This window comes from Cucurbita pepo, chromosome 14 (genome assembly GCF_057944985.1).
Source record: "Cucurbita pepo subsp. pepo isolate OVF chromosome 14, ASM5794498v1, whole genome shotgun sequence".
In the NCBI taxonomy this organism is placed as follows: Eukaryota; Viridiplantae; Streptophyta; class Magnoliopsida; order Cucurbitales; family Cucurbitaceae; genus Cucurbita; species Cucurbita pepo.
In genome coordinates, this window is record NC_141811.1 from 11,123,927 (window position 1) to 11,137,649 (window position 13,723).

At 32.0% G+C, this 13,723-nt stretch overlaps 1 protein-coding gene and 1 pseudogene across 1 annotated transcript; both read left to right on the forward strand.

The window, feature by feature from the left end:
* Positions 1-3,221: 3,221 nt before the first annotated feature.
* Positions 3,222-4,816, forward strand: LOC147789583 (exopolygalacturonase-like). Its single transcript, XM_087117367.1, has 4 exons — positions 3,222-3,384; positions 3,470-3,769; positions 3,844-4,362; positions 4,456-4,816. Exons 1-4 carry the CDS (start codon positions 3,250-3,252, stop codon positions 4,684-4,686), a joined length of 1,185 nt encoding a protein of 394 aa, XP_086973493.1. The 5' UTR covers positions 3,222-3,249; the 3' UTR covers positions 4,687-4,816.
* Positions 4,817-5,932: 1,116 nt separating this feature from the next.
* On the forward strand, positions 5,933-7,322 carry LOC111810494 (exopolygalacturonase pseudogene; annotated as a pseudogene).
* The last annotated feature ends 6,401 nt before the right edge of the window (positions 7,323-13,723 follow it).

The window sequence follows — 13,723 nt, forward strand, 5'->3', positions numbered from 1 at the left end:
AAAAAACGTAAGTCCATGGCTGTGTTTTAAAATAAAAGTTATGTTTCATGAAATTTAAATGAAGTCTTCCGCGTTCAATGTTTATGGTACGTATACTGTAGCGACTTTAAATTAAGTAGAAAATTTCGAGTCGTTACATTGATCTTAATGTTCAAATGTGAAATTCTAATTAGAAGCAATCCTCCAAGAAGATGACCATTTGATGAAGAAATTTAATTATATAGTTTCTTTTTACATACTACTAGATGTTACCAAAAAAAAAAAAAAAGAAAAAATTATAATTTGTCATGACATTTATTTTACCATCAATTTCTAAGATAAATAAGTTAGTTCCTTTATTTATTTATAAATGAAGTGGCATACAACTTAAACCCCACTGTAAAAAAATTCTACAAACATTTGTGCTAACACTTCTTATTTAAATGATTGGATCTCAATTGTAACTTTGAAGGTGTTTATTTGGATTAGAATATAAAGTAATGCAATTAAAGTTAGATCACGACTCAAATGTCGATCACACTCCTGCAGTAGTAGGACAAGGACAGTAATTGTGCAACAATTATTCTAACCCTGCCAACAAGTCAAATCATGTGAGATTTAAACTTGGTGGACAAATATTCTTATAATTGGAAAGAAACCAATGTCATAAGTTAAAAATGAATGAGTAACGATTACAACTTTGATGGTATATAATCTAAATAATAATTGTGTTGAATCCACAGGTAGTATTCTATTCTCGTTCTCTTCAATCTTTTCACGTTTGATATTAAAACAATGCTACTATCTCACTTTGAATGACCAAACAAAAAGAGGCAATAAAAGAATAAAGACGGAAGAAAATGGACAGGAATAGCATTTTTTATTAATTGATAACATATATTTTATACGTTTAACCCATTAATTATATTAAATATTAGAGGCAAGTTTCCTAGTCGTTGAGTAGGGAAGACTATGCTCGACAAACCAAGAAATAGAGTTACAACTCAACTATAATCTACTCGATTTTTAAGATTATTATGAAAATGAAGAATATTTGATATTTGTAACTGATATCAGTGATGCTTGTGACTTGTGAATGTTTAATATTTGAGTTTTATAAGATTTTAGTTATTAATATAATATGCATCGTGAGATCTAACATCGGTTAGAGTGGGGAACGAAACATTCTTTATAAAGAGTGTGGAAACATCTCTCTAGTAAATGCGTTTTAAAAACCTTGAGGGTAACCTCGAAATGAAAAGTTTAAAGAGGACAAGCTCTCCTAGTTCGGGGCTGTTACAAATGGTTTCAGAGCCAGAAACCGAGTGGTGTGCTAGCAAGGATGCTGGGCCTCGAATTGGTTAGAGAGGGGAACGAAGCATTCTTTATAAAGGGTGTGAAAACCTCTTCCTTGTAGACGCATTTTAAAAACTTTAACGGGAATTCCAGAGAAGACAATATCTGTGAGCGATGGATTTGGACTATTGCACATAGTGGATAATATGAGAGGTCAAAAGAGTAATATTGTATAATAAAGACGAAATTTACGGGTATTCTTGTAATTATATCAAAAAACAAAAACATGAAGGATGATAGGATAAAATTAAAAATGAATAGTAATTTTTACGGAAGTGGTTAATGAACCTAATTGAGTTTAGGTGAGTTAATAGGAGACATGACACAATAAAATTTGGTTTATGCATTGAGTAATTTGGAATGTTAATTACATTAAATTAAATATGGATAAAGCATTTATAAAACTAAACAATAAACTATATGTTATACTAAGAATGTTTGCTTAATCTACCAAGATATGAAAAGAGTAATAAACAGAAATAACAATAAATGGAAATATACTTGAGTAAGAAGAGAAATATCTATATATTTACCTTATAATAAAGTATATATGGTAAACTATAATTTATTACTAAATATCCTTAACATATATCATAAATTTTAAATGAGAGTGTTATCAAATGAGGGCGAAGTTAAGTGGGTTAGATTAATCTAATTAGTTTAATTTAATCTTTACTGGTAGATGTAGAGTATACATAGATTAAACATTACGGTAAAGTTGAGTTGGGTTGTAATTCTACGAGTTCGTCTGGATGACTCGACTAGAAAAATGTCAACTCATAAACTGAACCCGATCTAAATTGAAAAAAATTAATCTAATCTTAATTTGAATTGAACAGTCTGAATAGGTTAGATTATTGAGTCAAATGAACAACTAAATAAGTGGATGTTTGAAAAATGGGATTAATACTTAGGGTTATAAATTTATGTAAGTCCGACCTTGACCCATTACTTATATTTGCGGCCTTAGAGTACCTCTTAAGGCCCAAGTTTTCATTTTTTATTAGACAATTAATCAAATAAGAAAAATAAGTAATTTAAATATTGGTTGAGAACAAAATAAAATAAAATTTGAATTTCAAGCTTTTATAATGTGTACGGTCTGCTGGTTGGAATTTATGAAAAATTCATTGCTTATATATATATATAAAATATATTATTTAAAAAATATTTAAGTTAGTGCAACGACTCATCTAGAAATCCACCCCCTTTGGGGCCTAGTGTCCACTCCCTTTGAGTCCCAATGTCCTCGTGTCAGACTCATCTAGAAATCCACCCCCTTTGGGGCCTAGTGTCCACTCCCTTTGAGTCCCAATGTCCTCGTTGACACTCGTTCCAATCGATGTGGGATCTCACAATTCACCCCCTTCGGGCCCCAACATCCTCGCTAGCACTCATTTCAACGGAGGATGGATCTCACAATCTATCCCCTTTGGGGCCCAACATCCTCGCTAAAACTCATTTCCCTCTCCAAGATTTTTAAATTAAATTCACGTTTAACAAGTTAAGAAATATAATTTTTTAGTACGAGATTGAGAAATTTTATTAAATCTTACCACAATTTAAACCAAAAACCTAAACCCTAAACCATAATAATTTAAAATATAAATGTGAATTGAAATATAATTAAATTCCTCATATGAAACCTAACAATTTTTCAAAATAGAGAGAAATTTATGGAATAGAATTTAGTGAGGTAAATGCTTAATCATACGAAAGAATAGCACAATTAGTTAAGTATAAGTGGAGAAAGAAGAAAGCTAATAATAGCAAAGTTCTCTCCTTTTCATATAAATACTTCAAATGCTAAAGGGAACATTCAAGCATTTCACACAAACAATCTCCAAAAACAAGAGAAAAAAAAAACAAAAAAAAAAACAAAAAAACAAAACTAGAAAAACGAAGAACAAGAAGATGGGTATGAACATGAAGTCGATAACTCTATCGTTCGTGTTACTATTATACGTTTCTATAAGAACAGCTCAATCAAGTGATGGAGTTTTTGACGTAACAACATATGGTGCTAAGCCTAATGCTGATATAACTCAGGTAAAAACTAATATCAAATATATCGATGTTTAGATATTTTTACGATGATAAATCTTTTCTAATTATGTTCGTGATTTTTTAACAGATTCTAGAAAAGGCATGGAAGGACGCTTGTGCTTCACCGATTCAAAGTAAATTAATTATTCCAAAAGAGACTTACACGTTAGGTGTAATCACAATGCTTGGTCCTTGCAAGAGTCCAATTGATATTGTCGTGCAAGGAACAATAATGGCACCCGTAGATATAACAGGTGATGGTTGGATTCAGTTCAGATATGTCGACAAAATTTCATTAACAGGTGGCGGAGTTTTTGATGGACAAGGACAAAAAGCTTGGGCAAGTAACGATTGCCATAAAAACCCCAAGTGTGCAAGAATTCCAATGGTAAATACACTTAAATTAACCATTTGAAAATTTTAATTTATTGTTTATACTCATGCATGATTGTTTTTTTACAGAGTTTGAAGTTTAGCTTTGTAAAAGATTCAATTGTGAGGGACATAACGTCAAAAGACAGCAAGAATTTTCATGTCAATATCCTAGGTTGTAAGAATCTTACTTTCGACCACGTGACTATAAATGCACCGGGGAATAGTATTAATAGTGATGGAATTCACATGGGTCGTTGTGATGAAGTTAATATCATCAATTCAGTTATTGGTACTGGTGATGATTGTATCTCACTCGGAGATGGAAGCAGACAGGTAACAGTTACGAACGTGACGTGTGGACCTGGACACGGCATAAGCGTAGGAAGTCTAGGACAATATCTTGTTGAAGAACCGGTTGCTGGGCTTTATGTCAAAAATTGTAAATTAATTGGTACAACAAATGGTTTAAGGATCAAAACATGGCCGGCTTCTCCTGCTACTGGATCGGTTACTGATATGCACTATGAAGATATAACTTTGGTTGACGTCCAAAATCCAATTATTGTGGATCAAGAATACTGTCCATACAACAAATGTAACAGGAAGGTACTGGAATTACGAAATCTTTTATTTTCTTTATTTTATTTTAATTAGAAATAATTTCATTAAAATTGTGTTTATTTGATGTTTTTTTTTCAGATTCCGTCAAAAATCAAGATAAGTAAGGTGAGTTTCAAGAATATTAGAGGTAGTTCTGGTACTGCAGTTGCTGTGAAGCTTTTGTGTAGTGCTGCTTATCCATGTGAAGATGTGCAGTTATCTGACATTGATATCACTTATACTGGACGTGACGGTCCAGTTGTATCTGAATGTTCGAATGTGAAACCGGTTGTTACTGGGATACAAAAACCTCTTATTTGTCCTTCGTGAGCGTAAGCTATTTCTACAAAAGATGATCGTTTGACGTTCTAGAGAATAAATTTGGAGTGAACAAAGGGTTCTCCTTTTTTGTATTTATAAATGAAGAGGAATAAAGTTTTGATTTTGTGTTGATTTTTCATGTTGAGTTATTTGATATTGAGATCACTTACAATTGGATTTGTAGCATACGAGATCAAACGGGCGATTTTCTTGCCTACTATTAAAATCCATAATCCCAATTGCTATGGGGATACCTTTTAATTTACCCGTGCTTTGTTTTGCTTCAATCTCCCTTATCCAAAGAAGTATTGATCCAATTAAATAAAATTATGTTTCGTAATTTCGTTGAACGGATACAAATCATGAGAATTTATATTTTTCCATTTAGTCGTGCGAATCCTCGAATGTCGAACAAAACCAATGTGGGACACTTTCATCCAACACCTCCCCTCAAACAAAGTACGCCTCTCCTGAATCGAGGCTTGACTCCATTGGTATGAGGCCTTTTGGAATGAAAAAAATAAAATTGTTTGAGATTTGAACCAATTTAGAAGTAAGATCGATCATGTTTGTAAATTAACTTAGCTTTTAGTTAAAAGAAAGCAATCACCTTTCATGACATAAATCCACATTTTGTACTATTGGTGGTACCCTTTTAGAAAATGACCAAAATCTGGCTCGAGAGCGAAACCATTTCCAAGTGTATTTCTACTCAACATATAGACCAATTTAATCAAATCTAAACATTCCTCATAAAACCATCGAAAAATAGACTTAGTTTTTTCACCCAAAAGCCTCCAACACAGTTCTCTAGTACTGTTTGGTCTTCTACATATGACCCAAGGTTTTTTTTCGTTCTTATTTTAGTCTCAGTACAATCTCTACTCAATATAGTAAGAGACAACAACCAAAAAGATGTTTTTATGAAAGTTTTAGTGATACTCTTTTGAAGAACAAATCTCGATTTAATGAATGATAGTGCTTCAACACCGAGAACAAATCTTGACTTAATGAACCATAAACCACATTAATATTATTTAAACCATTAACAAATTTCCCATAAAGACCCTTTCACAAAAGAGAGAAATTTATGGAGAAAGAACAGCAAAATTGGTCAAGTATAAGTGGAGCATGATGAAATTAATTAAGTATAAGTGGAGCAAGAAGATCAAGCATTTCACGCAAACAATCTTTTAATTAAAAAAAAAAAAAAAACTAGAAAGTTGAAGAACAAGAAGATGGGTATGAACATGAAATGGATGACTCTATCGTTTCTATAGGAAAAGTTCAATCAAGTGACGGAGTGTTTGACGTGACAAGTGCTACGCTTAATGCTCATATAACTCAAGTAAAAACTAATATCAAATATATCAATTTTTAGATGAGAAAACGCTAATATTATGTTCGAGATTTTAAACAGATTCTAGCAAATGCATGGAAGGACGCTTGTGCTTCACTGATACAAAGTAAATTAATTATTCCAAAACAGACTTACACTTCACGTGTAATCACATTGTTTGGCCAATGCAAGAGTCCAATTGATATTGTCATGCAAGGAACAATAATGGCGCCCCGTAGATATAACAGGTGATGGTTGGATTGAATTCAGATATGTCGACAAAATTTCATTAACAGGTCAGGTGGCGGAGTTTTTGATGGACAAGGACAAAAAGCTTGGGAAAGTAACGATTGTCATAAAAACCCTAATTGTGCAAGAATTCCAACGCTTCAATTAACAATTTACAAGTTTTAATTTATAGTTTATAGTTTATACTTATGCATGATCGTTTTTGTTGTTTGAAGTTCATCTTTGTAAAAGATTCAATTGTGAGTGACATAACGTCAAAAGATAGCAAGAATTTTCATGTCAATATCCTAGGTTGTAAAAACCTTACTTTCAACCGTGTGACTATAACTGCACCGGGAACTAGTATTAATAGTGATGGAATTCACATGGGTCGTTGTGTTGGAGTTAATATCATCAATTCAGTTATTGGTACTGGTAATGATTGTATCTCACTCGAAGATGGAAGTAGAGAGGTAACAGTTACGAACGTGACATGTGGACCTGGACACATCACATAAGTGTAGGAAGTCTGGGAAGATATCTTGTTGAAGAACCCGTTGCCGGGCTTTATGTCAAAAATTGTACATTAATTGGTACAACAAATGGCCTAAGAATCAAAACATGGCCGACTTCTCCTGCTACGGGAACGGTTACTGATATGCATTATGAAGATATAATTTTGGTTAACGTCCAAAATCCAATTATTTTGGATCAAGAATACTGTCCATACAACAAATGTAACACGAAGGTACTGGAATTACGAAATCTTTTATTTTCTTTGTTTTATTTTAATTAGAAACATTTTCATTAAACGGTGTTTATTTCATGTTTTCAGATTCCATCAAAAATCAAGATAAGTAAGGTGAGTTTCAAGAATATCAGAGGTAGTGCGGGCAAAGGTAGTGCGGGCAATGTAGTTGCTGTCAAGCTTTTGTGTAGTGCTAATTATCTATGTGAAGGTGTGGAGTTATCTAACATTGATATCACTTACACTGGACGTGAAGGGCCAGTTGTATCTGAATGTTCGAATGTGAAACCGGTTGTTACTGGGATACAAAACCCTATTATTTGTCCTTAGCTTTCTTCGTGAGCGTAAGCTATTTCTACAAAAGATGATCGTTTGAGGAAGAGATTTAATTATGCAGTTTTCTTTTACGTCCTAGAGAATAAATTTGGAGTGAACAAAGGGTTCTCCTTTGTCGTATTTATAAATGAAGAGGAATAAGGTTTTGGTTTTGTGTTGATTTTTCATGTGAAGTTGTTGAGTTAGCCGATATTGAGATCACTTACAATTGGATTTATAGCATACGAGATCAAATGGGTGATTTTCTGCCTACTACAGATCTCATACTACCCTCCATAAACTTAAAATCCATAATCTCAATTGCTATGGGAATACCGTTTAATTTACCCGTGCTTGAATCAATAATTTATTCGTGCTTGAATCAATACGATCTTTATAAAGTTCCTCCTCTGAATGAAAAAAATAAAATAAGATTTAGATCACCTTGTTGAACGAGTATCAACATTTGTTTGAGATTTATTTGAGATTTGAATCACTTTAGAAATAAGATCGATCATGTTTGTAAATTAACTTAGCTTTTAATTAAAGAAAGCATTAAAGAAAACACAGATGTTCTTTTTACTGCATTTTCAAGTATGATGTATGTGGAACCTCAAAATGAAAATCACCTTTCATGACATATATGAAACCTCAAAATCTCTATCTCGATTGATCACAATGAGTCAAAGAGAATAAAGAAGGTAGCTTTAACAACCATCTTTTGTGCAGTATATACGGCTCTACAATGGAATTCGTTTTTACTTTACATCGAATGAGAAAATGGAGGAATTATTTTGTTGGTTATTTGATGAGTCATTCAAAGAGTTGTAACTTTCATATTTTATGACCCTCATTAATACATTAATGAAATATAAAAGCTCTAAATTATCATCCACTCTTTAATATGGTGTGATAATTTTTTTCCACACATTTCTTAAAGTTTATATTCTATAATTAATGTCTTAGTTCATATTAGAATATCCAATTTTATTGTAATACCCCAAAAAAAATAAAATAAAATAATAAAAAAAATTGTTAAAATAATAATAATAATAAATAAATAAATAAACAAAAAAACAACCTTTCTCCCACTTCTCTCCCGTTGCTTTTACAGAACTTCCCTCCTGTATCAGCAAACCATCACTCATTAATACAACACCAACATTATTTGATTCTAAATTTAGAGCTATGCCTATAGTACCCTCTTCAAATTCGACTAATTCACCTGCCATTACTTCATCAAGACCATAAATACGAGCAATGTCGTCGCCTACTTGAAGTACAATACCTGTATTTACAATTTTTACTTCTCTATTATATTGCTCAATCCCTTCCCACAATTATCTCTCCTCAACCCCAAAGTAACAGTTACTACAACAAAAAAGAAACGGAAGAACAATAATTGTCAGATTTACGAAAGAACAATAATTGTCAGATTTACGTGAAGATAGATCTTATCAATAAGAAAATTAATTGTCAGATTTACAATTTACGTGAAGATAGATCTGAACAATAAGAAAAATAATTGTCAATGAAGATAAATCTGATTAATAAGGTATATATTAAATCTTCATTTTCTTTTATCCTATTTTTTTAGAAATCACAGCCAATTATAGTTAGATCTTCGTTGAATTATTAGATTTGAAGATAGATCTGATCAATAAGGTATATATTAAATCTTGATTTTCTTTTATCCTAATGTTTTTTAGAAATCACAGCCAATTGTTAGATCTGGATTGAATTATTACAAATGTTTAGCTTTGAGTTAGAAACTAAATGTCAATCATTTATACTAATTCTAGTAAATCAGGTCAGATTAGTAATATTAGATTAAATTTATATTAGTAGCCAAATGAATAGATTAAAAATAGAATGGCCAAGAAAATTTGTGAATAGGAAACACTTAGATAAGGAAAGATTTGGAAACAGAGATAAATTTGGAATACATGAGAACAGAATTAAAAGGCAGCAGATAAAAAAACAAGATTTTGAAATACATGAGAACAAAATTAAAATGCAGCAAATAAAAAAAAGAAGATTAAGGAATTAAAAACCACAAACTAAATATATAGAGAAAGGTAAATACATAGGGTAAATACAGAGAGTAGTAAAGCCGAGAATAACTTGAAATAGTTGTATCTACTTCTTTATACAACAGTAACCATGAAAAATAAGTTTTTTTTAATAAAAATATAATTATAGATATATAACATTTCAAGACTTTTAACAATGGACCAATGTAAATTAGATAAATAATTTTGTAGATTTCAAACTTGAAACTGATGTCATGGGCTCACATAGGTTGACTCGGATTTCAAAGGACGGAATCGAACTTTCATTAAAGATATATTCGTGACAACGACTTAAGCTAGCTAGGTAAGTGACCTTACTATCGGCATGGTTATATTTGATGTTGAAACGTGCCCCGTAGTTCTGCACGTGTCATATATATATTGATATGTGTGAATTGTCTGTGGATCGATATGTTTCTTATATGTTATGTATATGTTATAATATGTGAATTATATGATAATAAATTACGGTACGATGTGTTCAAGGACATGTTTGAGATAGGATACGAGAAGGGTGCACAAAACAAAATGTAACGATAGGAGTAAAATACGTTCATGAAACGTTAAGGTTAGGTTACATACCGGAGTGCTATGGATAAGAGAGATTGACGGAAGAATACGGTTAAGTTACGGGTAGAAAGGGATAGGTTTGTGATAGATTGATTGAACGATAACGTTAGGATTGATAGAACGATAGCGTTAGGATACGTTCTTGTGATGGTATGACTAAGGTACGTTCACGTAATGATATGTCTGTGATAGGTATAAGAACGTTAAGGCTATGATAAGTTAGAGAACGATAGGACTACGAAGTGTTTGCGTTATGACTTGTTTATGATATGATACATTGTGATGCAATATGTCATGGTATGATGTGTATATGATCAAATGTTATGTTAAAAGCATAGAACGTTATGTTAGGTCTCTTAAATTGTGTGTATACAACATGATATGAATGACATGAAATCACGATAAATGGCATGAAATATAACCCCGTTAGAATTATGTATGATTTGAGATGATTTCAGAACTGAAGAATGAGAAACGATATGATATGAATAATGAACGATATCTGAAACGATATGAAAAATGATATGATATATACATAATGCTAGCGGGGTTGTATTAAAGGATAATGAAAATGGAAAAGTTTTGGGACCTCATGCATTATGTGTGCTCATGCATTTGGGGGGATACCCCTATCCCATCACGAGGGTACGGACGCGTACATCCAATGGCAGGACAGCGATCGTAATGCTTTACATAATGCTGCCGTGACAGTTACTAGTTCTAGCGGGTGTCCGGACTAAGGGGCTCCCAGAGTATGCCCACCAGATAAGGAAAGTGGCCCAGTGGCATGCAAACTAGCTGGTGAGCCCATACTCGCACGTATGGACTGTGTATAGAGTATATGGTACACGTCCAAAATTACCCGTTAGGACAGCACCGTAGGGAAAACGGAATGAAAGATAGGTCCTATCATTCTTTAAATACTCAAGCCATGTGCTACTACATTTTTCAGGTTAAGGCAAGACATTCCTGTACGGCTGACGACGACATCGCAACTCGAGACCATGGCACATGCATAGGATAGTGGTATTTATTTTCTTAGACTTAGCTAGAATAGGATGTTTTTAACTTAAACTCTCATTCATTTTATTTAGTCTTTTGTTGTGTCATTTAAAAGATGTTTTCAAAACACGTAAGTCCATGGCTGTGTTTTAACATAAAAGTTATGTTTTATGAAATTTAAATGAAGTCTTCCGCGTTCAATGTTTATGGTACGTATACTGTAGCGACCTTATAGAAAATTTCGAGTCGTTACATTGATCTTAATGTTCAAATGTGAAACTCTAAATAGAAGCAATCCTCCAAGAAGATGACCATTTGATGAAGAAATTTAATTACATAGTTTATTTTTACATACCACTCGATGTCACCCAAAAAAAAAAAAAAATTATAATTTGTCATGACATTTATTTTACCATCAATTTCTAAGATAAATAAGTTAGTTCCTTTATTTTATTTATAAATGAAGTGGCACACAACTTAAACCCCACTGTAAAAAAATTCTACAAACATTTGTGCTAACACTTCTTATTTAAATGATTGGATCTCAATTGTAAGTTTGAAGGTGTTTATTTGGATTAGAATATAAAGTAATGCAATTAAAGTTAGATCACGACTCAAATGCCGATCACACTCCTGCAGTAGTAGGACAGTAATCGTGCAACAATTATTCTAACCCTGCCAACAAGTCAAATCATGTGAGATTTAAACTTGGTGGACAAATATTCTTATAATTGGAAAGAAACCAATGTCATAAGTTAAAAATGAATGAGTAACGACTACAATTTTGATGGTATATAATCTAAATAATAATTGTGTTGAATCCACAGGTAGTATTCTATTCTCGTTCTCTTCAATCTTTTCACGTTTTGATATTAAAACAATGCTACTATCTCACTTTGAATGACCAAACAAAAAGAGGCAATAAAAGAATAAAGACAAAATGGACAGGAATAGCATTTTTTATTAATTGATAACATATATTTTATACGTTTAACCCATTGATTATATTAAATATTAGAGGCAAGTTTCCTAGTCGTTGAGTAGGGAAGACTATGCTCGACAAACAAAAAAATAGAGTTACAACTCAACTATAATCTACTCGATTTTTAAGATTATTATGAAAATGAAGAATATTTGATATTTGTAACTGATATCAGTGATGCTTGTGACTTGTGAATGTTTAATATTTGAGTTTTATAAGATTTTAGTTATTAATATAATATGCATCGTGAGATCTAACATTGGTTAGAGTGGGGAACGAAACATTCTTTATAAAGAGTGTGGAAACATCTCTCTAGTAAATGCGTTTTAAAAACCTTGAGGGTAACCTCGAAATGAAAAGTTTAAAGAGGACAAGCTCTCCTAGTTCGGGGCTGTTACAAATGGTTTCAGAGCCAGACACCGAGTGGTGTGCTAGCAAGGATGCTGGGCCTCGAATTGGTTAGAGAGGGGAACGAAGCATTCTTTATAAAGGGTGTGAAAACCTCTTCCTTGTAGACGCATTTTAAAAACTTTAACGGGAATTCCAGAGAAGACAATATCTGTGAGCGATGGATTTGGACTATTGCACATAGTGGATAATATGAGAGGTCAAAAGAGTAATATTGTATAGTAAAGACGAAATTTACGGGTATTCTTGTAATTATATCAAAAAACAAAAACATGAAGGATGATAGGATAAAATTAAAAATGAATAGTAATTTTTACGGAAGTGGTTAATGAACCTAATTGAGTTTAGGTGAGTTAATAGGAGACATGACACAATAAAATTTGGTTTATGCATTGAGTAATTTGGAATGTTAATTACATTAAATTAAATATGGATAAAGCATTTATAAAACTAAACAATAAACTATATGTTATACTAAGAATGTTTGCTTAATCTACCAAGATATGAAAAGAGTAATAAACAGAAATAACAATAAATGGAAATATACTTGAGTAAGAAGAGAAATATCTATATATTTACCTTATAATAAAGTATATATGGTAAACTATAATTTATTACTAAATATCCTTAACATATATCATAAATTTTAAATGAGAGTGTTATCAAATGAGGGCGAAGTTAAGTGGGTTAGATTAATCTAATTAGTTTAATTTAATCTTTACTGGTAGATGTAGAGTATACATAGATTAAACATTACGGTAAAGTTGAGTTGGGTTGTAATTCTACGAGTTCGTCTGGATGACTCGACTAGAAAAATGTCAACTCATAAACTGAACCCGATCTAAATTGAAAAAAATTAATCTAATCTTAATTTGAATTGAACAGTCTGAATAGGTTAGATTATTGAGTCAAATGAACAACTAAATAAGTGGATGTTTGAAAAATGGGATTAATACTTAGGGTTATAAATTTATGTAAGTCCGACCTTGACCCATTACTTATATTGGCGGCCTTAGAGTACCTCTTAAGGCCCAAATTTTCATTTTTTATTAGACAATTAATCAAATAAGAAAAATAAGTAATTTAAATATTGGTTGAGAACAAAATAAAATAAAATTTGAATTTCAAGCTTTTATAATGTGTACCGTCTTGGAATTTATGAAAAATTCATTGGTCAATGGTTTAATAAGACTCTTTATATATATATATAAAATATATTATTTAAAAAATATTTAAGTTAGTGCAACGACTCATCTAGAAATCCACCCCCCTTTGAGTCCCAATGTCCTCGTTGACACTCGTTCCAATCGATGTGGGATCTCACAATTCACCCCCTTCAAGCCCCAACATCCTCGTTAGCACTCATTTCAACGGAGGAGGGA